Genomic DNA, 26,813 nt, shown 5'->3' with positions numbered 1-26,813 from the left:
AATTTTTTTATTGTTATGTTAATCCCCATACATTACATCATTAGTTTTAGATATAGTGTTCCATGATTCATTGTTTGTGCACAACACCCAGTGCTCCATGCAGAACGTGCCCTCCTCAATACCCATCACCAGGCTAACCCATCCTCCCACCCCCCTCCCCTCTAGAACCCTCAGTTTGTTTTTCAGAGTCCATCGTCTCTCATGGTTCTTCTCCCCCTCCGATTTCCCCCCCTTCATTCTTCCCCTCCTGCTACATTCTTCTTCTTCTTTTTTTCTTTCTTAACATATATTGCATTATTTGTTTCAGAGGTACAGATCTGAGATTCAACAGTCTTGCACAATTCACAGCGCTTACCAGAACACCTACCCTCCCCAGTGTCCAACACCCAGTCACCCCATCCCTCCCACCCCACCCCCCACTCCAGCAACCCTCAGTTTGTTTCCTGAGATTAAGAATTCCAGATGAGGTCACTTTTAACTGAAGTGATTGTAAGACAACATAGCAAAAAGAAAAAATTAAAAAAGAAAAACCTTTAATAAGCAAAAATATTGTTACGAGTAGGCGTGTGGTTAAATATATAAGCAAAAGATAAAAATTCATAGCCCACAAAGATAAAATTGGCTCAAAGACAAAGGTGGAAGTTTGGTAACTTGAAAAGTAGTTTGAAGAAAAATTGTAAATGATAAATTCTCTGTTTAATGAAAATTAGGAAATAGATGATGGTTGTGAACTCTTTATCCTGAGAACCTCCATAGCCAGGAAAAAACAGAAGGAATTGAAGATTATAATGGAAATAGTAAAGTGTATTTGAGATGGACACATACTTAAGAAACCATATGAGGAAATAATATGGAATTTAGAATACCAAGGAAGGAAGAATATTAGAGAAAACCAGTTTTTTTTTTTTAAAGATTTTATTTATTTTTTGACAGAGAGAGACACAGCGAGAGAGGGAACACAAGCAGGGGGAGTAGGAGAGGGAGAAGCAGGCTTCCTGCAGAGCAGGGAGCCCGATGCGGGGCTCGATCCCAGGCCCCTGGGATCATGACCTGAGCCGAAGGCAGACGCTTAACGACTGAGCCACCCAGGCGCCCCAAGAAAACCAATTTTTTGTATTAGGATATAGAAATTAAGGTAGGAAGGAAGGCTAACTTGAAAAGAGCCAAGAATGAGATGAAAACATATTTTCTTAATAATAGTAAAAAGTGAAAGAGCACAACAAATACAAATATGACATACTTTTTCACGGAATTTGGAGGCACCATACTGATAATGGTTAAAGCATAGACTTGGAGGTGAGACTTTTTTTTAAGGTTTATTTATTTTCAAGAGAGAGAAAGAGAGAGCACTCGTGAGTAGGGAGCGGGGCAGAGGGAGAGAATCCTCAAGCAGACTCTCCACCAACTGCAGAGCCAATGAGGGGCTGGGGCTCGATCTCACGACTCATGACATCACGACGTGAGCTGAAACCAAGAGTCGGATGCTTAAGCAACTAAGCCACCCAGGTGCTCCTTGGAGTCAGATCTTGAGAGCTATACTTACTACTAATTTTGAGCAAGTTTGAGCAAGTTTGTTAACCTTGCTAAATCTCAGTTTTCTCAGTTGCAAAATGGTGATAATACCTATTTTACAATGTTGCCATTAGAAATATATATATATATACACATATATATATTTATTTATTTATAGCACTTAGCAAAATGTCTAGATGATGAAGATGACGTTGATAATGGTAGTCAAATTGTCCTTGACCTCCTCCTCAATAGTGGTTTTCTTCCATTTGTCCCTTATATTCTGCACTCCAGCCACATGGGCTTCTCATTGTTCCAGATTTTCCATGGCTGTTCTTGATTCAAGGCTTCTGCACATATTTTTTATTTAGTCTGGAATACCCTTTACTTATTAATTGTAAATGTTTATTGATACTACTCTGTACCTTACACTGAGGATGTATTCTGAAGACAATTACAGTTGAGTGATTTTCCCATTCTCCTTTAATTAATTAGTCGAGTAAGAAATAGCAGTAAAACTTCCTTTCGTTACACCACAGTCACTTGGCAGGACTCTGATGCCATGGAACATTAAGTCTATTGCAGAGAAACAAAATTTATCCAGGGGAATGCTTTTAATAAGGTAGTTGTGGGAAAGCAGTTAAAAGCTGCCTATGTTACTCAGAGCTACCTCTTAACTATTTGTTGATTTCTAATTTAATTCTTTTGTGGTCAGGGAAATACTTTGTATGACTCTGAATTCTTTCAGATTTATTGAGATTTGTTTTATGGCCTAGAATATGGTCTATCTTGGTAAATCTTCACTGAGCACCTGAAAAGAATGTCCATTTTTTTTTTAGCTGTTCTTGGGTGTCCTGTAAATGTCAGTTAGATTGGATGATAGCATTGTTCGGATCTTCTATGTCCTTATTAGTTTTTTTTTTTTTTTTTTTTTACTAATTTCTGTCATTTATTCAGGGAGGGGTATTAAAATCTGACTGTGGATTGTCTGTTTCTCCTTGAAATTTTGTCAGTTTTTTGCTTCATGTATTTTGAAATTCTTTTATTAGGTACATAAACATTTAAGATTGTTATGTCTTATAATGAACATATACCCTTTTCATTATCAAGTAACCGTCTTTATCTTTTTGCTCTGGTAACATTCTTCTTTTGATGAGTGTTATTCTGATATATCTGTTTCCATCTTTTTACTTTTATCCAATTTGTGTCTTTGTAGTGAAAATGCATTTCTTGTAAGCAGCACATAGTTGGGTCTTGCTTTTTTGTTTAGTACGATATGCTCTGCCTTCTAATTTGTTTTTTAGACCATTCACATTTCATGTAATTATTAATATGGATAGGTTTAAATTTGTCATGTGGCCATTTGATTTCTATTTGTCCCATCTGTTCTTTGTTTCCATTTTCTTGTTTTTCTGCTTTCTTTTAGAATTATTCAGTATTTTGTATGATCCATTTTATCTTTGTTGGCTTATTAGTCATAACTCTTTGTTTTGTTATTTTAGGAGTTCTTTTAGAGTTTACAGTATTTAACTTATCATGATCTACTCTCAGTGATATACTATTTCACATATAAGGACCTTACTTCTGTTTCTTAGCCTTTGTGTTATTGTCATATGCTATATTTTTACATACACTATAAACTCCATATTACGTTGTTACCATTTTTGTTTAAATGGTCAGTATCTTTTAATGTGATTTAAATGATAAGAAAAAAATATATTTACCCATATAGTTACCATTTCTGGTACTTTTCATTAATTTGTGTAAACTGTATTTCCATCTGGTGTCATTTTTCTTCCTCCTGAAGGACTTGCTATCACATTTCTTTCAGTGCGAGTCCACTGGTGATGAATTCTTTCAGTTTTTCTATGTCTCCAAGATTTTTTTTTGCCTTTGTGTTTGAAAATATATTCTTTGGGTATAAGGTTTTAGTTTGACAGATTTTTTTCCCTCCCTGGCATTTTAAGAGGTTGCTCCACTCTCTTCTTGCTCCCATTGTTTCTCATGAGAAATCTGCCTACATTCTTATCTTTGTTCCTCTCTTCATAGTACCTTTTTTCCTCTGGCTGCTGTTCTGATTTTCTCTTATCACTTTTTTTAAGCAATTAGACTATGATGTGGCTTTGTGTAGTTTTCTTTATTTTGTGCTTAGAATTTGTTGAGCTTCTTGCATCTGTGAATTTATAGTTTTCATGAAAATTAGAAAATTTTTGACTCTTAATTCTTCAAACTTTTTTTTTTTTAATGTTCCATCTTTCTTCTCTCCTCTGGGGACTCCAGTTATACATACATTAGCCTACTTAAAGTTATCTCACAGCTCACAGATTTTATTTTCATTAAAAACATTTTTTTTCTATTTTGTTTTGCTATGTTTTCAAGATTACTAATCTTTTTTCTGTAATGTCTAATCTGGTGTTAATTCTCATGGTTTTCATCTTTACAAGTTCAATTTGGTTTCTTTTTCTGTTATATCTTCTATGTCTCTACATAACTTTTTGAAGATATAGAATACACTTATAAAATTTGTTTTAATGTCCTTGTTTTCTAATTCTAACACTTGCATCAGTTTTGAGTCTAGTTTCAGTTGACTTATTTATCTCTTCTTTGCGAATCATATTTTCTTGTTTCTTTACATGTCTGCTGATTTTTTATTAGATGCCAGATATAGTCATTTTACTTTTGGGTGCCAGATATTTTTGTATTCCTATAACTGTTCTTGAGCTTAGGCCTGGGATGTAGTTATGGTACTTGGGCAGCTTGATCCTTTTGGATTGTTAGCTAGGACCAGAGCAGCACTCATCCTGAGGCTGCTTATTCCCCACTCCTGAGACAAGACCCTTCTGAGTGCTCTACTCAGCGTCCTTTGAATTATGAGGTGTTCTAATCTGCTGGCAGGCACAGGCTGTATTCCAGGTGGTATGAATGCTGGGCACTGTTACCTCTAATCCTTTTGGGTGGTTCTTTCCCTGGCTTTGGGTCGTTTCCTTACATGAACGTGCTGATAAGTACTCAGATGAATATTTGAGAGGATTCCTTACAGATGTCAAAGTTCTGTCCCTGTGCTGCTCTCTCCCTTTTGGCATGCTGTCTGTGCTCATCTGCTTTGCTTTCTCTGAACTCCCAGTGTTCATTTCCTCAATTCAGGGAGTTTGCTGGGCCTTGCCTTGGTTCCTCCTCCCGGGGCCATGGCCTGAAAACTGTCCCACAGATAGAGCAGTCATACCACTCACCTCATTTGTTTTGTTCTCAAGGGATTGCTGTCCTTTGTTGTCTGATATTCAGTGCCTTGTAAACTGTTGTTTCATATGTTTTGTCCACGTTGTATTGTTTCAGGTGGGATGGTAAAGTCTTTTTCCTATTACTCTGTCTTGGCTGGAAGTGGAAGAATTTTAAAATTATTATTCTTAGTAAACTTCTGCGTTTTTTGAGACACATTAATTTAGAATGTGGTATATTTCCCTAAGGGGAGGTCACAGAGAGTGGCACTCAGTGCCTAGTGAATTAAAAGTGTTTACTGGCTGGATCTCAGCCTGCAGCATCAGAAACTTGGTTTGCTTATCCATTCTGAATGAATTGTCATCTCTCAGAATCAGGGACATATCAGCCCAAGTTATAGACAGTGATCTTTCTTTCAGATGGAGAGAAGCGGGGAGGGGCAAAAGGAGAGGGAGAGAGAGAATCTTAAGTAGGCTCCAGTCCCAGCATGGAGCCTGATGTAGGGCTCCATATCATGACTCTGAGATCATGACCTGGGCCGAAATCAAAAGTCGGAAACTTAACCGACTGAGCCACCCAGGTGCCCTAACGGTGATATTTAATGCTAGAATGACGGCCTATTAAAATGTAAGGAGAAATGTGACTCATGGGACTGACATTTATGTTTTGTGTACCATGGAATCTTTTCATATAGGTCAGCTACACTTGAACTTAATGGTAATTGAATAATTTCTTAGTGTTGAATCCTGATTCAGATTAAGATAATCTGATCATTCACCTATATTCACTATGCTGTCTTTCTCCTTCAGGTTGTTTTTATATACACACCAATAATATTTGTTCTTCTGTCCAGCCCCATTTGGATTTCATACCTTCTTCAGATATTTTAATACCTGAAGTAGATAAATATCTAAGTCATATCTTGATGGTCAGAAATTTGTATCTTTAGTGTGAGTTTTCATATCTCTTCTTTGATCCATTATTTGTTGATTAGAGCCTAACTTTGAGGGCAATCTTATTTCCTCTTTGTCCCGATGCTTTTGTGGAGCCATCTCACTGTCATTGCTGTCTGAATACAGTATATGTCTGTATATGTCAGCCCATGTCTTTCCTCTTTTCTGTTTGTTTTTTTTTTAATTTAAAAATATTGATTGGGGGCTGAATTCTGAGAAGCATGTTCATTACATTCATTCCTTCCTTGTTTTATTTTTTTATTTTTATTTTTATTTTTTCTTCTTTTTTTTTTCCTTCCTTCCTTGTTTTAAGAAGCATTTCTTAAACACTGACCATGTTCCAGAGATATGGAGTTACCCTCGAGTAGCTCTTGAGGCATAGAGGATCCTGTCTGTATTCCTGGGACAGCTTGATGACTGCTCTGTATATACATATTGATACATTTTTAAATTGTCTTTATATTAAAATATTATAGTTACAACAATATTGGTTAGGTTTTAGTGATTATTAAATTTGATTTGCAAAGTAAACACAATATGGAAATTTCTCTTAGGGAAATTCTTCAGTGAAGCACATAACTTCTTTATGTGTATATATGTATTTTTTGAACAAGTCATGATCCTTCCTTTTCTATCTTAAGATCTTTGTATAGGTGGTTCACTTTGCATAGGGCATTCTCTCAACCCATTCGCTACCTGCCTTTTTTCCCCCCCTCCAGGTTTATGGAGGTATAATTGACAAATAAAAATTGTATAAACTTATGGTAAACTACATCTATTGATATATAAATACATTGTGCAATGATTACCATAATTAAGCTGATTAACAAATCTATCACCTCACATAGTTACCTTTTTTTATGTTAACATTTAAGATCTATCTTAACAAATTTCAAGTATATGTACTATATAGTACAGTATTATAACTATAGTCACCAGACTGTACATCCAGTCTCCAGAATTTATTAATTCTGTGTAACTGAAACTTCTTACCCATTGGCCAGCATCTTCTCATTTCCATCTTCCCCCAGACCCTGGCAACCACCATCCCACTCCCTGCTTATATATGTTTACCTTTTTTAGATCCCACATATAAGTGAGATCATGCAGTGTTTGTTTTTCTGTGCCTGGCTTATTTCACTTAGTTAGCATAATGCCCTCCACGTTCATCCATGTTGTCACAAATGGCAGGATTTCCTTCTTTTTAAAGGCTGAATAATATTCCATTATATTATACACATTATATAGTATATATATTCTATATAATATCTCATTTTTCTTTATTCGTTTATCCATCAATGGACATTTCAGTTGATTCCGTATCTTGGCTATTGCAAATAATGCTGCAGTGAACATGGGAATGTAGATATCTCTTTGATATCCTGTTTTCATTTCCTTTGAATATATGCCCAGAAGTATGATTGCTGGATCATATGGTCATTCTATTTTTTCATTTTTTGAGAAACCTCCCTACCATTTTCCACAGTAGCTGTACCAGTTTGCATTCCCACCAACAGTGCATGAGGAGTCCCTTTTCGCTATATCCTTGCCAACACTTGTTTGTTATCTCTTGTCTTTTTAATAAAGGTGTGAGGTGATATGTCATTGTGGTTTTGATTTGCATTTCCCTGATGATTTAGTGATGTTGAGCATTTTTTCATATACCCGTTGGCCATTTGTATATCTTTTGAGAAATACCTGTTCAACAATTCTTTTGCTTATTTTTAAATCGGGCAATTTTCTTGCTATTGAGTTGTCTAGCTCCTTATGTATTTTTAGTATTAACCCCTTATTGGGTAGATGGTTTGCAAGTATTTTCTCCCATCCATAGATTGTCTCTTTACTCTGTTAATTGTTTCCTTTGCTGTGCAGGAACTTCTTAGTTTGATGCAACCCCTTTTGTCTATTTTTACTGTTGTTGCCTGTGCTTTTGAGGTCATATCTGAAAAATCATTGCCCAAACCAATGACAAAAAGCTTTTCCTTATTTTTTTTCTAATAGTTTTACAGATTCAGGTCTTTTGTTTAAGTCTTTAACCAATTCTGAGTTGACTTTTGGATATGGTATGAGATAGGGGTCCAATTTCACTCCTCTGCATGTGGATATTAAGTTTTCCCATCACCATTTGTTAAAGAGACTGTCTTTATTGTATGTTCTTGATACCTTTGTTGAGGATCAATTGACTGTAAATGCATTTATTTCTTGGCTCTTTTCTATTCCATTGGTCTAGGTTGCTTTTTTTTGTTTGTTTTTGTTTTTTAATGCCAGCAGTGTGCTGTTTTGCTAAGTATAGCTTTATAGTGTACTTAAAATCATGTAATTTGATGCTTCCAGCTTTGTTCTTTTTGCTCGATTGGTTTGGCTATTTGGAGTCTTTTGTGGTTCCGTATGAATTTTAGGATTTTTGTTATATTTCTGTGAAAAATGCCATTGGAAATTTGATAGGAATTTGAATCTGTAGATCACTTTGGGTGAATGGTCATTTTAATAATAGTAATTCTTCTAATTGATGTACCAGGCATATCTTTCCATTTATTAGTGTTTTTCAGTTTCTTTATCAACATTTTATAGTTTTATTGTACAGGTCTTACACCTCCTTGGTTAAATTTATATGAGTATTCTTTTTTCCTGCCCCATTCCCCAAATTTATGAGTAATTTTGAACCACTGAAGAGCTTATATCATCTGGTAAAAGATGGCACAAAATCTACTAGAGTGTGTAAAATATCAGAAATACGGTCATTGCAAAAAAAAAAAAAGTGAATGAAGACAGCCAATCTTTATGTCTGCTTTGTTGTAAAACAGTTTTTTAATTGTATTGATATGAAAGTGACTGAAATGCTTTGTTTTTAGCAACTAAATTGATTTTAGGTTTTCCTTTGTAGGTGGATTGGACTCTAAATATTGGAGAGCAAGCACTTGATATATGTATTGTCTCTTTCAATCAGTCAGCATCTTCTGTTTTTGTTCTTGGTGAAAGAAACTTTTTTTGCCTTAAGGATAATGGACAGATTCGATTCATGAAGAAACTTGATTGTAGCCCAAGTTGTTTTCTCCCGTATTGCTCAGGTGTGTAGAAGGATTTTTCTTTTATCTTTTCCATATGTCAAGGCTATGTTATATACATCAGGAAAAGCCAAATTCACACGCATATATTTTAAACATCTAAGAAAATAGTTTTATATAGAACATGTAATGGAAATTTTAACTTTTAAAGTTTGAATACACATTTGATATAAAGCACACATTTGGTTTTGTCAGTCATTTTACTTTGCATAGAATGTCTTGGAGAATTGGCCTCAGGTATACATTTATGCTTTCCAAATAGTGGCAGTTCAAGATGTTTGCAAAAGAACACCAGATCCTTTTATAAGCAGAAAGGAGCATAGTAATGCCTAATGGAATGACTTATCTGTAGCCAGTGCCCAGTAAAAACCATTAGCTCACTGTGTTAAATATTAATGAAATTCATGCTTTCTTGATAAAATGCAAAAATGTTGGCTGCTATCTACTTATAGTTCCCAAGTCTGTAAAATTATTTTTTTAATTTTTGATATTGGTGCTTGAAGTTGAAAAATACTATTTTATTACTTAAAATAAATACCTTATTAGTTTATGCTTTTCCATCAAGACGTTAGAATTAGTTTGTATCATAAATCCCTTAAAAGTGATATACTATTGCAAATAACTGTTTTCTTATTATCCTCTTTTCTGTATTCAACATACAGTTTCTGAAGGAACAACAAATACTTTGATTGGAAACCATAATAACATGTTGCATATTTATCAGGATGTGACACTGAAGTGGGCTACTCAGCTTCCCCATATTCCTGTAGCAGTAAGAGTGGGCTGTTTACAGTAAGTGATTTAACTTTTTTTTAGGATCTTAGTCTAGGAATTCTGTAGAAGTTTTATGAAACAATAGCAAGTGATTTTACTAGGAATGACAGGTGACATTGTAGTGTGAATGTCAACAATGGAAATAATTTAAAATATAACTTTTATTGGAAAAGGATATAAAAAGGCCTTACTTAGGCTTCATCAGTCATTTTTATTTTATTTTAATTCGCAGATAGTTAAGATAAAGTGTTATATTAGTTTCAGGTGAACAATATATTGATTCAACAATTCCATACATCACCCAGTGCTCATCATGACAAGTGCACCCCTTAATCCCCTCAATCATTTTTATTTAGTATCTCTAGTGAGATATCTTTTGTAAATTAAAGATTTAAAGAAAATGGCTTACCTGATAGATTATTTTTTTTTAAATAGGAAAGGATTTCTTCAAGCATTTGATGGGTTCCATTTAGAGATCAGTTACTATTAGACTGAGACTATTACACATCAAAACTTGTTTCAGACCTTATTATGTCAAGTGGTGCAGAATTGCTAATGATTATGTATTTAAGACAGTTCAGATTTTAAATAGGACCAATTTGCTTTTAAAATGAAAGATAAAATCCATACCTTAAATTTACAAAATTTATCAAAAATAAGAGAAATGAGACATAACTGTGTAATTTTTCTTGGTTGTCAGTATAGAAGGCAAGATCCTGACTAACCTTTAGCATCTCAGATTATGTTTAGGAATTGAAAATCCCAGTAAATATGTAGAAACACAACTTTCTTTTTTTTAAAAAGAATTTATTTTTAAATAATTGCTACACTAAATGTGGGGCTTGAACTCACAGCCCTGAGACCAAGAGTCGCACGCTCCATTGACTGAGCTAGCCAGATCCCCCTAGAAACTCAGCTTTCTCTAAAGCTTTATAGATTCCCTAGATCTAGTCAGTTCTGCTTATTTAGATAATTTTATTGAAATTTAAAAACCATATGTAGAATTCTTCAGTGGCACCTGTAGTATCTGATCAGTATGACTAATTCTCCCAAATTAAGAGATTGGATGTGTAATATTGTTGAAGCTCAGTGAAGGGTTTTCATATTTGCATTAATGGTTAATCTGAAGCCTGAATATTGGAAAAATGGAAACACCATTTTGAAAACATTGACTATTTTAAAAAGAAGTTTTCTCATGTTTTATGAGAAAATACCATCATATAATTGCTATGCACTTAACATAAATTATAGTTATTTTGTATCTGAAGAAAAATATAAAATTTTAAGATTGGCTTTTACAACATCTACCAGATAGTCTTTTAAGTTCAACCAAAAACTTAGATTCACCAGACATTTTAAATCAGATTTACTTAGAAGGATTTAGAACAGGAAAAACATCTTGCCAGCAGGGCAATGTCAAGTATTTCTCTTCTGGCAGAGTAATTCTTGCAGTAGTCCATATATCCATCCAAGAGCTCTTCTCTTTGGCCTCCCAAGTGACAACTCAGGTGTAAGAAGACAGATCCACACTGATGGGTATGTGGCTCATCTTGGCTTATAGGTTTAAATACTAAAAGCTCATTGTGGTTTTTGTGTGTATGTGGGGCAGAGGAGAGTGATGGATAGAAAGATCTTATTGAGACCATTTAGTTGAAATGCTTATTTTACACATATATTATTTACACATTTCAAGAGTCAACTGTACTCAGAGAAGCTCAAAGATACAGTTTCTGAGCAGATATTTATGGTTAATTTATGGTTTCAGTTCAGATGCATCTTATGAGGTAAGGGTCCAGAAATAACTGAAATTGTTAGGAGTAAAAAACCAAATTTCCATGTAGTGTGAATCAAGGTGCTTATATTCAGAAGTAGTCTGTCACCTCTGAACTTAGGTATTTGTAAGTGAAACTTCCTATTTCTTCTCATAGCTTTTTCAACATCATAATTATAAACAATTAAATGTAAATATTGCCATTAATGATTTTCACAGTTTATTAATATATAACAATAGCTTTTAATTATTCATTGGAAAATTTTTCTTATTTTTATGTACTTTAGCATATATAAGTATAGAGTTAGACTGAAAGAATTTCATTGTAATTTGTATTAGAATTTTAAAAGTGATTATTATTGACTTAGCTATAGTGTATTTATGTTTAGAAGTTATCATTTGAAATTAGAAGCAGTGAAATAATTTTGCTTCTGCTTTTTATTACCTTTAAAGTTAAACTTTTTTGGTTGAACTTCCTTGGCTGAATGTGTTTATTTGTAGAGGAAATTGCTGCTATTTTAATATGTTTCTTTTCAGTGAATAAGAAATACTGGATTTGGATCAAGTTGATGCAATTATACTTAATAACAGCATTTTGCTCAGAAACTAAGATGCTTTATTTCCTCCCACTCCCATTTACTTGGCAGTCCAAGTCCTTTACCTTGTTTATTATAAACCAATTATAAATCTGTCTGTGTTTCCTTCTTTCTTTTCAGGGTAAACGGCATTCTTGATTAGAGAGATTTTTTTTTTTTTAGTTTAATTATTTTAATTTTTTGTGTTAAACTATGGGAATGTGATATAAGTGTATAGTTTGTAGTTTAAAGAATAAGAAGAGCACGAATGTGATAATATTCTTTAAAATCTCAGCTATTATTGTTTTCCTCTAATTGCACGAAGTAGCTGTGGAAGCCTGGCCAGTGTCTTAGCTCTGCTGTGGTCAGTTTCCCAAATGGCAAATAAAGATCATCATTTATCCATAATGTTATTCTCTCTAGAGATATGAAATATACCTCAAAGTGGAAGTCTATTTGAATGGATGTTCAAAGTGATAAGAACCTTTCCATACTTCAGCTGGCAACCACAGCCATTGTGCTTTAAAATCTTAACTGCAGCTCGTTTTTTAGGATAAACAATTTGGTCTGGTCTTCAGTGTTTTTCTTCCTAGGCTATATCTACTATAGTAACTTACTATAACCATCAGTATTTAACCGTTTCATTCTTTAACCTTCTTCGATGTAGTGTTCTTGACCAGAATGTTTTCCTCATTTCTTCGGATTTTCCAATTTCTTTTATCTTCTAGTCCTAACTCAAGTCACATAAATAAGCCTTCCCTCTCTCCTCTGGTCTCCTCTTTCTCTGAATTTCTATATTTATCTTCTGTTGGTGACTGCTGTTTGATTTTCCTAACTCCTCAACTCAATCATACTCTCCTTTAATGTTAGGGACCTTTCTACTTTTGCATATTACACTGAATAATCAGCCAGAAAGCTGAATATATGGTATATGCTTGGTAAAAATAATTGTGATCTGTGCATGTCAGGGGGAGGAATGGTGAAAAGATCTTCTAAGAGCTTTCAGTTGAAATACCTTTTTAAAAGTATGGAACAATTGAGAGTCATAGATGGAAGGCTATTATTTCTTTGAAGACAAACTTATTAGGAGAATTTTCAAATTTTAGAGTGATTTTTTTTTTAAGTTTAACTTTTGGTGTTAATTTGTCATTTCTTTTTTTGTGTGCTTTTAGAAAGGGAACATGGACCTAAATATACACTTTTTCCTATGCTGTATTTTTAAGGATTTCCTTTGTGGCTTAATGGTACACATAAAATTTGTAAATATTGCTGGAATTAAGGTAGAGCATAAATTATGATTTTAGAATTTCTGCATTCTTTTTGGTATATTCCCCTATTAATCTGTTGTAGCTCAGGAGTGGAATGTTAGTCTTTCATTAGTATATTTTTTCTGTCATTTTTTTGTTGAATAGCTAAGCATTTTGGTTTATATAGTCTAGTTCTGTATATTCAGCTTACGTCTATATTTTACTTTTTTGGTGAGTTTACAAAATTTATCAATATAAAATTACCCTTCCTTGTCTTCTCATTTAATATTTCTTTGTTTGCTTTTGTTTTGTTTTATTTGCTTTGAATTCAGTTTGCTGTTGTCTCTGCTTTTTTTAATCTGTAATTTTATTTTGTTTTTTTTTTTAAAGATTTTGTTTATTTATTTGACAGAGGGAGAGAGCACAAGCAGGCAAAGAGGCAGGCAGAGGGAGAGGGAGAAATAGGCTTTCTGCTGAGCCGGGAGCCCGATGTGGGACTTGATCCCAGGACCCTGGGATCATGACCTGAGCCAAAGGCAGACTTAACCAACTGAGCCACTCAGGCACCCTGTAATTTTATTTTGGATGCATCTCTTGTAAACAGAAAATTTGATTGGATTTTTAAACCCATTTTGAAGATCATTTCCCTTTAATCTACCCATTTACAATTGTTATAATCTATATATTTGGTCATTTTTCATCTGTATGATATTCTGTACTTTTAATAGTAATTTCCTTTGCTTTCCATCTCTTTGTGAGTTGGGGATTCTCTGTCCTTGGATCTCCCATGTATCGGATGGTACGTACACATACATATCTCTTTTCTTTATTTCTATTAGTATTTACTTTTCAGTTTTGCCATAATCCAAAAATGAAATGAATCTTTCTCCCCGTGATAGGCAAAGGGTTTAATACACTGTTTCTTTCTCCTTTCCTGTTTTCCCACTCCCTGTACCACCTCCACACACAGGCATGGGTGTACACATGAGCTTGTTCTCACACATATCACCCCCCACACCCACACAGCCTTTGTTGCCATTTGTTCTTTGCTACGGTAACATAAGCTATTAACTATAAATTATTATTAAACTATACTAGTCCTTTTTTTGAGAATGTTTTAAAATTTGTATTCACTTTTTATCTAGACCTATACTAATTTTTGTTATTTTTCTATATCTATTAAATGTTGTGAATCTTTTTATATCACAAATTATAATTTTTTAACTTACTAATTTCACTTCCTCTCTTAATAGGCTAATTTAATGTTCCCAGGAATGGTATAGGGTGTTAATATTTTATGGTAAAAATGTATTGTTACATTTTCCCCTCAGACTTTATTGATGTTGCTCCTTTATTTTTTTAAAAATAACTTTTGTGGAAAATTATAATGTTGTGATTTCTATAAAAAGTATAGAGCTGCACTATTTAAAACTCAAGCAGTATTTAAAAGTGCAAGTAAGAAAACAAAACACAAAAACTAACTGCCACCAAAGTTATCTCAGTCTTACCATCCAGATTTAACATTTGTTAGCACCTGTTAAACATGAAACTGATATTTTTGTCTACAGAGATGCAAATTTAGGCATAGAAGAAAACTTCCAAAGCAGAAAAATATGTTTTTAGTTTTTATTTTATTATTGCTTTTTTAAGTAAGCTCTATGCCCATTGTGGGACTTGATCAAGAGGTGTGTGCTCTATTGATCGAGCCAGACAGGCGACCCCAGAATAATATGTTTTTGAAATATACATTTATTTTATTATATTCTAACAGACAAACGGAATAGATGAAATGGAAGGAATAAATGAATTTTATGTAAATGTTTATTCACAGCAATTTATTTTAGTTTCTAAAAGACGCTTCTAAACAAGAATAGAAAAGAGGTTAAAGGTTGTTATTTTCAATTTTTCTTGTTTTAAGCAATAAGTTTATGTTGGTAATTTGTTACAACAGATATTTTCAGTTTTTTAAAGCTGCATTTCAATGTTTGGCAGTGTCTGTTGAGTCTCTTTAAAAAGATAAGGAAAGCAGCATACTTACACTTTCTTCTTCCTCTCTTTTTGTCAAATTGTTATTGTTGGTATCTTATTATCCATTTTGTCAAAGTTTAAAATATTTTCATACATCTTAGTAATCACAGTTTTCACAGTCCTTTCATCCTATCCATATCTAAATGGACTCAAAGCTTACCGCCAGTTTGTTTTATTGTTCCTGAATTGTCTTGATTCACTTCTTGGTTAGTTGAATTTAATCCTCCAATAGTTTTGAGGAAAGCCTCTAAGTCTTCTTGCATTCTTGAGAGTTGTTTATTGCTGTTATACTTGAAGGTTTTCTTAGCTTCCCTCAGAATTTTGGACATTCCATTTGGTGTTGACAGTTGCTGTGGAAAGGTCTGAGGCTGACTTAAATTTATTTGTAAAACTTCTTATTGAATGAATTACTTTTTTTTGCCTGTCTCATATCTAACTTAGTTTTTAAATCCTTAAAGAACTATAAAATTAACTAGCATTATTGACAGTTGATTAATTCTGCATCGGTTTGTTCTGGGACAAGGTGAGAATTGATAGATTCAAGTTTTTATTCATTTCAGGAAAATATTCTTCCATTATAGCTTTGAATATCGGTTCTGCTTTACTGGTTTAGATTTCTTTGTTTTTTTATTTAAATTCAGTTAGTCAACTTACAGTATATCATTAGTTTCAGATGTAGTGTTCAATAATTCATCAGTTGCATTTAACACCCAGTAGTTTAGTTTTCTTAATATCATTGTGTTTTTTTTGAAGATTTTATTTATTTATTTATTTGAGAGAGAGAGAGAGAGAGAGCACGCAAGCACAAGCAGGGGGAAGGGCAGAGGTAGAAGCAGACTTCCCCCTGAGGAGGGAGCCCTGTGCAGGGCTCCATCCCAGGATCATGACCTGAGCCAAAGTCAGACAATCGACTGAGCCACCCCCAAACGCCCCCTTAATATCATTGTTATAAATGTTAGCCTTACATCATCTTCCAAATCTAGCATCTATTCATTAATTATTTGTATATATTTTTTCTTTCCATTTTGATTGGTGTGATTTTTTCCATGTCTCTCTATCATGTTCTTGAGTTTGTTTTTATTTTATCTTGTTATTGCTTTTTTAAAAATTTTTATTTATTTATTTGGCAGATAGAGACATAGTGAGAGAGGGAATACAAGCAGGGGGAGTGAAAGAGGGAGAAGCAGGCTTCCCATCGAGCAGCAAGCCCGATGTGGGGCTCGATGTGGGGCTTGATGTGGGGCTCGATATGGGGCTCGATATGGGGCTTGATCCCAGGACCCTGGGATCAGGACTTGAGCCGAAGGCAGACGCTTAATGACTGAGCCACCCAGGCACCTCTCTTGTTATTGCTTTTACTGTGGCTTTCATCCCTATAGCTTTTGTTTAAGCTTTTTCTTTTTTTAAAAGATTTTATTTATTAGAGAGACAGAGAGAAAGAGCACAAGTTGGGGGAGGGGCAGAGGCAGAGGGAGAAGCAGACTTCCTACTGAGCAGGGAACCCGACCTGGGGCTTGATCCCAGGACACAGGGATCCTGACCTGAGCCGAAGGCAGGTGCCCCTTGCTTGAGCTTTTTAAATAAATCATGTTGATAATTCATTGATAACAGTGGTAACTATTTGTCTGATTTCTCCTTTTGTTTCCTCAGGAAGTTCTTGCTGTGGACATTTTCTGCCTTTTGCTTAGGTTCCTGTTTCCTTCATGTCTTTCTTTCACCTCTTTTACTTTATTTGAAATTTCTACACATAGGTCCTCTGTTAATTGCTCTGCAGTTATTACTTGTTTTATTTTATTTTGTTATGTTATGTTAATCACCATACATTACATCATTAGTTTTTGATGTAGTGTTCCATGATTCATTGTTTGCGTATAACACCCAGTGCTCCATGCAGTTCGTGCCCTCCTTATTACCCATCACCAGGCTAACCCATCCCCCCACCCCCCTCCCCTCTAGAACCCTCAGTTTGTTTCTCAGAGTCCATAGTCTCTCATGGTTCGTCTTCCCCTCTGATTTCCCCCCCTTCATTTTATTACTCATTTTAAAAATGGTGATAGAAATTTGTTGAAGAATCATGTGGGAAGTGAAGGGAGAGACTAATGAGCTCAGACCACCTGAGTCTTTTCACCTTCTCACTGTGTTTATTTTTTCCTTTGCCCTGGGGACCCATTTTCCTCAGTTTTCAGTGTTTAAGAGGCTGGTCAGTCTAACAGGAGTCCCCTTTGGCCCCCAGTCACAGGCCCTTGGTGCTAAGAATTAGTGGCTGCTGCTTGTTTTCTTATCTTCATTGGTTAGGAAACTAACTGATTGATAAATGCATCTTTTATTTCCACTGTGGTTTTCTGATGTTCCATGTCCTGCATCCCACCTATGCCTTTGGATCCTTTTATGCTAGCCTGGACCTGACCCTCTATTCTGCCTGAGGCCTGAGGAGCATGTGCCAGCTCTTGGCATCCTATTTTATTGTGGGCCACAATTTAAAATGTTTGGCGCAACAGATGTGTCTCAAAATTTGTTAATTGTGATTGTAGTTATTCCCTTGTTCAACTTTCCCTTTTTTGGGGGGGTGGTGGTTGTTACTGTCATACTTTCTGCTGTTTTTGGTGAGTTTTGAGGACTTTTGCTGTGCCATATTTGATTAGAAGTCATTTCTTTATCAGTTAATGTTTATTGTTGTTGGCGAGAGAATTATGGCCAACTTGATTTTTGTTCTGAGTAACTAGTTCTTTATGTCTGATTGCTTATAGAATGTTTTTCATTTTTTTCTGTAAATGTCACATATGCTGCCATATATTTGTCTAATATTGTTTTCCTTGATTTAGTTGGGAATATAGTGAATGTAATCTGTTTAAACCATTTGTTTGGCAGCTAAAGAAGGCTTCCTTATGTTTCATCTTTGATTATTCTTTCAGATCTGTTTGATGTTTTCATTCTTCAGGGAAGCTAATACCTTTTGGTTGGCTGTTTATTTTCTGTTCCTTATATATGCCATCTTCTTCCTCATGATTTTCACTCTGTTTCATTTTTTTTTTTTCCTGTTTTTGGGAGAGTGTCTGAATTTTGTGTTCTTAATCATTGGTTTGAGCTTTTACAGCATTGGTTTTGCTCTTTTTAGTGTGTACCATTGGAGAGTTTTTTTGTTTACTGAGGCAATATCTTTCTCCTTCTCATGCCTCACACCTTCTGCACCTTTGGTATGAGTACCCAGTGTAGTACATGGCAAGCTACAATTCCCATAATGCACTTTTACCAGGTATGTCTTATTTTGAAACATGTTTATAGTGTTTATTTTGGGACTCTATCTCTGAGCATGTAATGTGCTACTACTGATATCTGTCCTTTACATGGCCAGTTGTTTTATAGAATTTGTTACCCCTGTATGGATTTAGGTGGATAGTGTAGAGGGGGTAAGGGCAGTGGAATAGTTGAGAAAGGTTCAGGTGAGTAAGGTATATTGCTTCCATCATAGGTCAGAATTGAGTAGTAAAAGATATCTGCATAGTTTTATTGTTTCTGTAGAACCTGGGTTTCTCAATCAGATTGAGTCAGGGATTAGGATTAGGGAAGAAGAGTGAAACATCTTCCTATCTTTGTTCAGGTGGTCTTTATGAAGTGAAGCTGGGGTGTGGCATGAGCTAAAACTATATTTTTGGCTTCATCTACCTGGTAACTAGTCTAAATTTCTTTTAGATTCTGGATTTACAATTTATGGGGTTGTTTTCCTCTCTCTTGCTCCCTTTCTCACCTTTTCTAATGATTTTTATGTCTGTGTCTTTGTTTCTTTTCAGTTCCTGCATTGTGATTTTGGATAGGTATTAGAGAGATTGCGTTGAAGGCTGTTGCCATATTGAACTGAATATTTCTGAAGAGCCTTAGGATCATATTTTTAAGTTGCAGAGAAAAATCTGTTTGGGAATTGGATTGGAATAGTACTGAATTTAGGGACTCTTTTGGAGAAATTGGCTTTTTTCCAGTTCTAAGTACCTTTTAATTTCCAAAAATAATTCAGTTCAACGAGAGATTGAACAGTGTAGTGTTTTGTTGTTTTGGAAAAAAAATTTTAAAATAAAATGTCAGCCTTTTTAGAAAGATACGATCCTTGAATGGTGGCTGAGCTCTTGATTTTATACAGAAAATATTACTGTCTTTAGTAATTAGATACCCCACTATCCTCCTTCCCAGTTAATACTTGGTCTTACTTCGTGCAATGCTCATTATAGCTGAATTCTAGTTCAGTGAAAGAATTTATATACTTTCATGAAATTTGACATAGTGGGTTTTGACATTAATATGATTATTTTCCTAACTTTCCCATCTCCCTATCATAATGTAGTATTTATATTGTTTTGGTGGTTTTTAGAACTGTGTTTTTGGTTGTAACTGATGCTTTTGGCGTTGTAATTAAATTAAGTTTATTTAGCTCATTTTACTGTGTTTTAACTATTGAATTTCAGTGTTTTCACCATTATTTTTTCTTGAGAAGTCTGTCTTCTTCCCATATATTTTGTTTGTTTGTTTTTTGTTTTGTTCTGTTTTGTTTTGCATTTTCATTCTATTTGGAAAGTAAAAAACATTTTCTTCTCTGTACTAATAGTGACAAATCAGTTTTAAAGAAACCCATTGTAACTTAAGTGGCATAAGGTTATAATTGGGTTTTTAACCACAAATGTTAAATAGGGTGAGAGAGCCCCTACCAGAAAATGGGGGCTTCACTTGGGGCCTGGTGGGCCTGCTAATGCAACATAATAGTTTATAACTTAAATAAGGAGTTGTGGGGAAGAGAAGAACAAAATTGATTATATTTGCTATTTTTTTTTCTTCCTCTTATAGTTAATACCTCAGTAACCATGAATTGGACAACTTGTTTATGTCAATTGTATTAACGCATTTTTGGAGTAAAATGAATTGCATTATTTTTGATGGTCATCACTACTTGCATGCATATATTTCCATTGTGTGAGGTCAAGGTCTTTCATGAGGTGACCCCCTGATTTTATATTGATTGGATTTCATATTGACTGAACAAGAATTGTGCTTGTAATGCCCTTATCACCATGGGGTTACCCCATAGCTGACATACTGCCTGTGATTTGCTATTACTTTTATGAACTGCAGTATTGCTACTTTAAGTGTTTTATTCACATGGAAAAGATTTGCAGTCATCTTATCAATAAATTAAAAAGATGTATCTTTGTCGTTATTTGTCCATTGGGGTCATAACCCTCAGAAAAACTCTCCTTATGACAATTAGAAATCTTTTGCTTGGTCTCATGTTTTCATTATTATTTTATTTTTTATGTAATAATGTAGAACACAGCATCCCCCATTCTTGTGAAAAGTTTAATAGTAATTACAGTTCCAGATTATTTGACTTTGTTACATTCCATAGTAAATCTGTTTAATTTTCTTGCCAGAGGTTTTAGAAACACCGAATAGCCAAGGATAAGGAGTTATGCTTAGAATGCTAGTTGGGTTTGTATTTTTCTGTTTTATAGATTAAATATTTTAATGGTAGAATTCTTATTACCATGTATTTCCACTGAAAATTTTCTCTAGATGTACTGTCATTGAGACTGTGAACTTCTCTTAAAAATGAAGTTCTCAATCTCAAAGAAAATAATCTCTATGGAAAAGTGCCTTTTTCTTAAATAATATTTTATTTATTTATTTGAAAGAGAGACAGCAAGAGTGAGAGAGGGAACACAAGCAGGGGGCGTGGGAGAGGGAGAAGCAGGCTTCTCGCCAAACAGGGAGCCGGATGCGGGGTTCGATCCCAGGACTCCCGCATCACGACCTGAGCCAAAGCAGACGCTTAATGACTGAGCCACCCAGGCGCCCCGGAAAAGTGCCTTTGTGTTTTGGATCTGATTCTCTATCCCATGATGGATATGGGAGTTAATTTCATAGTGGATATAGGGGTGGGGGAGTCAGTTGTTCACTAGAGTTGTAGCCAGCAGGAAAGTATTTTGCTTTTCACTAGTTAGGATGGGTTTTGCTTTTTAGTAAGCACATATCTTCTTGACTCTTTGGTTCTGGGAGACCTTTTGTATCAGGTTGGTGACTTGCTTTCATCTCTCTTGGAAACCCATGCAATTTTATGTAATCTCTCCTCACTTCAAGAAGAGGGAGACAAACCATAAGAGACTCTTAATCTCAGGAAACAAACTGAGGGTTGCTGGAGTGGTGGGGGTGGGAGGGATGGGGTGGCTGGGTGATGGACATTGGGGAGGGCATGTGCTATGGTGAGCGCTGTGAATTGTGTAAGACTGATGAATCACAGACCTGTACCCCTGAAACAAATAATACATTATATGTTAATAAAAAAAAAAAAAGAATTTTGGTTTCAAAGATAGAGTGAGGGTTTTTTGGTGTGTGTTTGTGGTGTGTGTGTGTGTGTGTGTGTGTGTGTGTGTATGTGTGTGTGTGTGTGTTTAATATCTCTCTTTCCCAATGGGAAAAGATTATGGTTTTCTAAGTTGCTTACTGGGGAATACAAAAGGGAAACAAAGTGATTTTTTTCCCTAACATTGAGTTTATATGCTGCTGCTAAGAACTTTGGAACTTTGGATGGACTTAGTTCCTTTGCCTATTAACCAGTGTATGGCCTATTTTTGAAACTCGCTTCGGCGTACAAATCTGGGTTTTTGCCAAAATAAAAAAATATGTTTGTCAATGTATAAATCTTGCTGTGTAGGCTGAAGTTGGATGACTTAAAATTAGAATCAATTGTTATCTGAAAGAAAATGCAAGAAATATAGCAATATTTACTGCCTGCTGTGCACTGACATCTTTGCATCGTTAGGATCTTAAATCTAAAAAGAACTGTTAGCTAATTCAAAACTTTTGACGTGTTTAATGTATCAGGTTTAATAGTTTAGACACTTTTACTAACTCCCTACATCTTCAAAAAACAGATTTAGGAGAATGTCAGTATATTTTTTTTTTCATTTCAAGAGAACAGAATATTAACTAAAATTGATAAAAACAAGGTTAAAAATATGATATAGTCAAACAATCATGTCATCATTTTAAGTCTCTTTTGTAACTTTAATTTGAAACCTTTATTTTTATTTATTTATTTTTTAAAAAGATTTTATTTATTTATTTGACAGAGAAAGACACAGCAAGAGAGGGAACACAAGCAGGGGGAGTGGGAGAGGGAGAAGCAGGCTTCCTGCGGAGCAGAGAGCCCGATGCGGGGCTCGATCCCAGGACCCTGGGATCATGACCCGAGCCCAAGGCAGACGCTTTAATGACTGAGCCACCCGAGGGCCCCTAATTTAAAACTTTTAAGTAAATCAAATCTTACTTGGTAAAATAGGGCTTTATTTCTCAATTGTCTGACCTCTATGATCCATAGGATTTGCTACTGAGCAGATAGGAGGGTTTGCATATATTCTAAAATGGAGATCTGTATTCAGTGGTTTTCTTACCTGTAGACAGAGAATATCTACTGCCTTTTGTTCATTGCACTGCATTTTACTATTTAAAATAAGTGTAAAATAAAAGCAGTTAGTACCTGCTTTATTGATGTACTTAAAAAAAGCAGATATCCATATACTTGAGTGTATAATATTTAAACTATACAGGAAAACTGTACTAATTCAAAGTTAAAGTGTTTTTTTGTTTTAATTAAGTAAAAGGTGACAGAATGCCATTATTGAATATTAATTCATTAATGTAGAGCCTATGTTCTAATTAGAGTATATGTTCAAATCTTGATAAGGCTTGGTTAGATAAGAACTTTGCTTAGTGCAGAAAGATTTATTATCCTTTTTTCCCTTGTAGTTCATCAAAAAACATCTTTAATTTTCAAATGACTTGAGAGTATTTTAATATTTGTAGGTAGTTAGCATATATTACATATTATGAAGATGTTTTAGAGCATGAACTGATTATCTAATTAGTACTGTGTTCTTTCACTGTAATACTGTTCTAAGAGTACAAATAATAATAGCTAATATGTATTTCACATACTGTGCACCAAGTACCATTCTAAGTGCTTTGCACATATTTATTTAATTCTTCTAAGAACAGTTACTACAATTATTACCATCCCTATTTTATAGATGATGAAAATGAAGCATAGAAAGATCAGATAACATGCCCAAGAGCATAATTAAACACGTGAACTACTCATTATAGTGTAAGTGGGTAAGTGTTATTAATAGAGAAAAGCAGAAAATGATAGGCATTTGAAGTGTTTAGTCCACCATACTGCTAGAAGTAGATGTCCCAACTCTTGTGTTTCTACTAAAAAAACTCTCATACCTTTCCTTTCCCCAAAACAATTGCTTCCCTTTCAGATTAGTACTACCCAATATTCAATCTAATGAGAAGCACATTATTTGAAGTTGTAGTGGTAAACATCTGAAAAGCCAGAAAGCAGAAGCCTAAAACAAGTGATTACTTTTGGAGGAGTGGAAGAATCTGGATATGTTCTCTAAATATCGGTATTCCAAAAATAAACTCCAGTCTCTGGAAGAATAATAATACTGCCAAAGCTCTTTGATTTAAATCTTCAATAGTTTAGGTATATAAATAACAAAAATCTTTTGGTATAAATGAAAAATGAAAGCTAAATTAGTAAATATTTTAACTAAGAATAGTGTTACAGAAAATTATTCCTTTTTTTATTTAAAGGGGAATTGTGGTTTATAAATTAGAAATTACTAGTATTTCAGTAGTCAAATACAACAAAAAATAGTACCTTTTGCTTTTGGATGCAGCATTTTAGAATGCTATTTTTAGAATGCTTTTATCTTTCATTTATATTTATTTCCAATACCAAATTTCCCTCTTCCTACATATCTTAAATAAGTAGGTACAGTTCGTGTTAATTGAACATTTAAACATTTTTCTTAGAAGGAAAATTCTGATTTGGACCACATGATTTATATTTAGCAGTGAATTTTGCAATAATTTTCAACACTTAGGATTATAAAAATTCTGTATTCCCTTAAAAAAATTTTAATGATGGAGCAAACAAATATGATTATCTGTAGTTCGAAAAAAACATTCTGAACTTTCCAGAGTGTCAGCTGTGCCCATATAGTGTGTATGTAACATGGGGCTCATGTATGAGTAAATAAGTAGCAGAAACAGTTTTTATGGAAGCAATATTCAGAGTACTTAAAGTTAGTGGAAATACATGAAAAATTAAAACACAATCACATTGGGACTAATGGAGGAATGGAGTGAAAAAGGTTATCTTACCGCTTTTTCAATCTCTGCAGGCTTCCAGGTGGTAGGAAACGCTTTGTTCTTCCCTCCAGCCCATCTGTTGTTCTTTAGCATAACTGACATCAGCACAACTACTGCAGCCATTAAGTGTCACCCTATAAAAATGGCAAAATTTAGAACTTACTACACAGTTCTATGGAAAGAAGATTATAAGAATCAAAGTTATATTTTGTTGAAAGATTCGCTCTTTTATTTTTTATTGTTTAGTGTGTGTGACATAATGGTGTGATAGAAGTAATGCCCAGGAATTAGAACAGATTTCCCTCACTTGAGATGGTGTAGACAATTTTTCATGACTTAGAATTAAACATAGGGATTTCTATATGTTTCATGGGAATGAATTACTTATTGAGTAAGGGATATAGTATATGTGATTTGCTGAACCTATGCATTTGTTTTATTACTTTTTTCCCCCCAGACTATTGTATTTTTGCCAGAAATGGAAATGTATATTACTGTTTTCTACACAAAAGTTACTTTTTAAAATTTTATTTATTTATTTTTTAGAGAGGGAAAGGGGAGGGAGGGCAGAGGGAGAGAGAAAGAGAGAATCTTAAGCAGGCTCCATGCCTAGCATGGAGCCTGGCACAGGGCTAGAGCTCACAAGCCTGAGATCATGACCTGAGCCAAAATCAAGAGTCAGATGCTTAACTGACTGAGCCACCCAGGTGCCCCTCACAAAAATTACTTTTAGAAAAATAGTTATAATAATAATTATTTGTGCCAGTTTTAGTTCAGCAAGTATACCATTTTTGTAGTTTAAACATTTTTAATTTTTAATTAATTAATTAATTTTTAGAGGGAGAGGGAGAATCTTAAGCAGGTTCCATGCCCAGTGTGGAACCTGATTCAGGGCTTGATCTCACAACCCTGAGATGTTGACCTGAGCCGAAATCAAGAGTCAGACACTTAACCAACTGAAGCACCCAGGCACCCCTAAATATTTTTTTAAAAGTAGAGCACTAAAAAACAAATAAATAAATAAAAAATTAATTAATAAAAGTAGAGTGCTAAGCAAAATAAATTTCTTTTTAGATAACATGAAATATTATAAAATAATTTTTATTTATTAGTGCCTGCCTAGAGTCGGACCTCATAAATTTCATTTATTGCTGATTCGTTTACAAACAGGACTTGTGTTTGCTAGCATAGAATTTAGACAGTGAATCTTTACTTTTAATCAACAGACACATCCTTAGGGTAATTTTGGATTGCTTATTCATCTTAACCTTCTTTTCCTTTTCTGTTTCTTAATTACTTAGTGTCTGAAAACTGGCCTTTTAAGAAAAGTTAAAGTTTTGTTAAAATCAGAATAATTCTTGTCTAGGTTACTTTTGCCCATTTTTTATGTACTATAATATAAAAATAGAAAAATCAAACATACAGTATTTATTATGTGTTGCTTTTAGGGAGATTGCTGTCACTTTTCTTGTGTTATTTCCTCCAAATACATATCTTTCTTCCAGCTTGTATAAATTTCATGAAATTTCATATTTATTTTGAAAAAGTCTTCCAAGATTATGTCACATTTGAGTTCAGGAAATACAGTTGTGACTAGAAGTATTATGTTACCTTTAGGGATAAATCAATTAAAACAGTACCTCCAGTTTTGGCAAACCTCATTTTTAAGCCATTTGAACCATCCAAGTGATATTCAAATATGCAGTGAAATTTACTAGCCCCAGAGGCCCGGTGAGTTCTACAATGTTTGGTTTCTTAAAGACAAGCTAGACTGAATAGCAGTAATAGATGAGGTTCATTCAGAATGTCATGTAGCACAGAAACAAAGCATTTGTCTTCCAGTGTGAATTCTCATAGGTTTTAGCCCCCCCCACTTAGGCTCTTTCTGTGGCCAGGATCAGAGTCCTGTGATGTATAGTCTTTAGGGCCACTGTAGTTTCAAGTCTGGGGAGCGTACATTCTCCAGCGGAGGCTTTCTCTAGGGAATTGGCTTATAGAATGGGCATTTCTGAGAGTAGAATGGTGGTTACCAGGGGTGGGGAAATGGAGAGATGCTGGTTAGAGGGCACATCTTATATCTTCAGATAGAAGATGAATAAGCTCTGGAGATCTAATGTACAGCATGGTGACTATATTTAATAATAATGTATTGTATACTTGAAATTTGCTAAGAGAGTAGACCTAAAAAGCATTCTCACCATGAAAGAAAAAAAATGGCAACTATGTGAAGCGATGGATTCGCTAATTCATCTGATTGTGATAATCATTTTTCACAAAGTATTTGTATGTCAAATCGTTGTGTTGTGTACTTTAAATATATACAATTTTATTTGTTAGTTATAGCTCAATAAAGCTAAAAAAAAGAATGGGTGTTTGTTCTTTGGCCATAGGGTGGACCATTCTTACTCAGTTTCTTCATTCTTGGCAATGAGTTGGTATTTATCGAATGCTGGTCCAATGACTGACTA

At 34.4% G+C, this 26,813-nt stretch overlaps 1 protein-coding gene across 3 annotated transcripts in view; it reads left to right on the top strand.

The window, feature by feature from the left end:
- The window catches only part of BBS9 (Bardet-Biedl syndrome 9), a 448,772-nt gene that overhangs the window by 106,067 nt on the left and 315,892 nt on the right, over nucleotides 1–26,813 (top strand). For all 3 annotated transcript variants that reach the window (XM_032401801.1, XM_032401802.1, XM_032401803.1), the window contains 2 exons: nucleotides 8,566–8,749; nucleotides 9,409–9,538. In XM_032401801.1, coding sequence (XP_032257692.1) covers nucleotides 8,566–8,749; nucleotides 9,409–9,538 — 314 coding nt within the window. The remainder of the gene's footprint in view (nucleotides 1–8,565; nucleotides 8,750–9,408; nucleotides 9,539–26,813) is intronic.

The sequence above is a fragment of the Phoca vitulina genome, unplaced genomic scaffold (genome assembly GCF_004348235.1).
Source record: "Phoca vitulina isolate PV1807 unplaced genomic scaffold, GSC_HSeal_1.0 scaffold4, whole genome shotgun sequence".
Lineage (NCBI taxonomy): Eukaryota > Metazoa > Chordata > Mammalia > Carnivora > Phocidae > Phoca > Phoca vitulina.
Note: the sequence above shows the minus strand (reverse complement) of the source record. Positions and strands in the feature narration are given on the sequence as shown.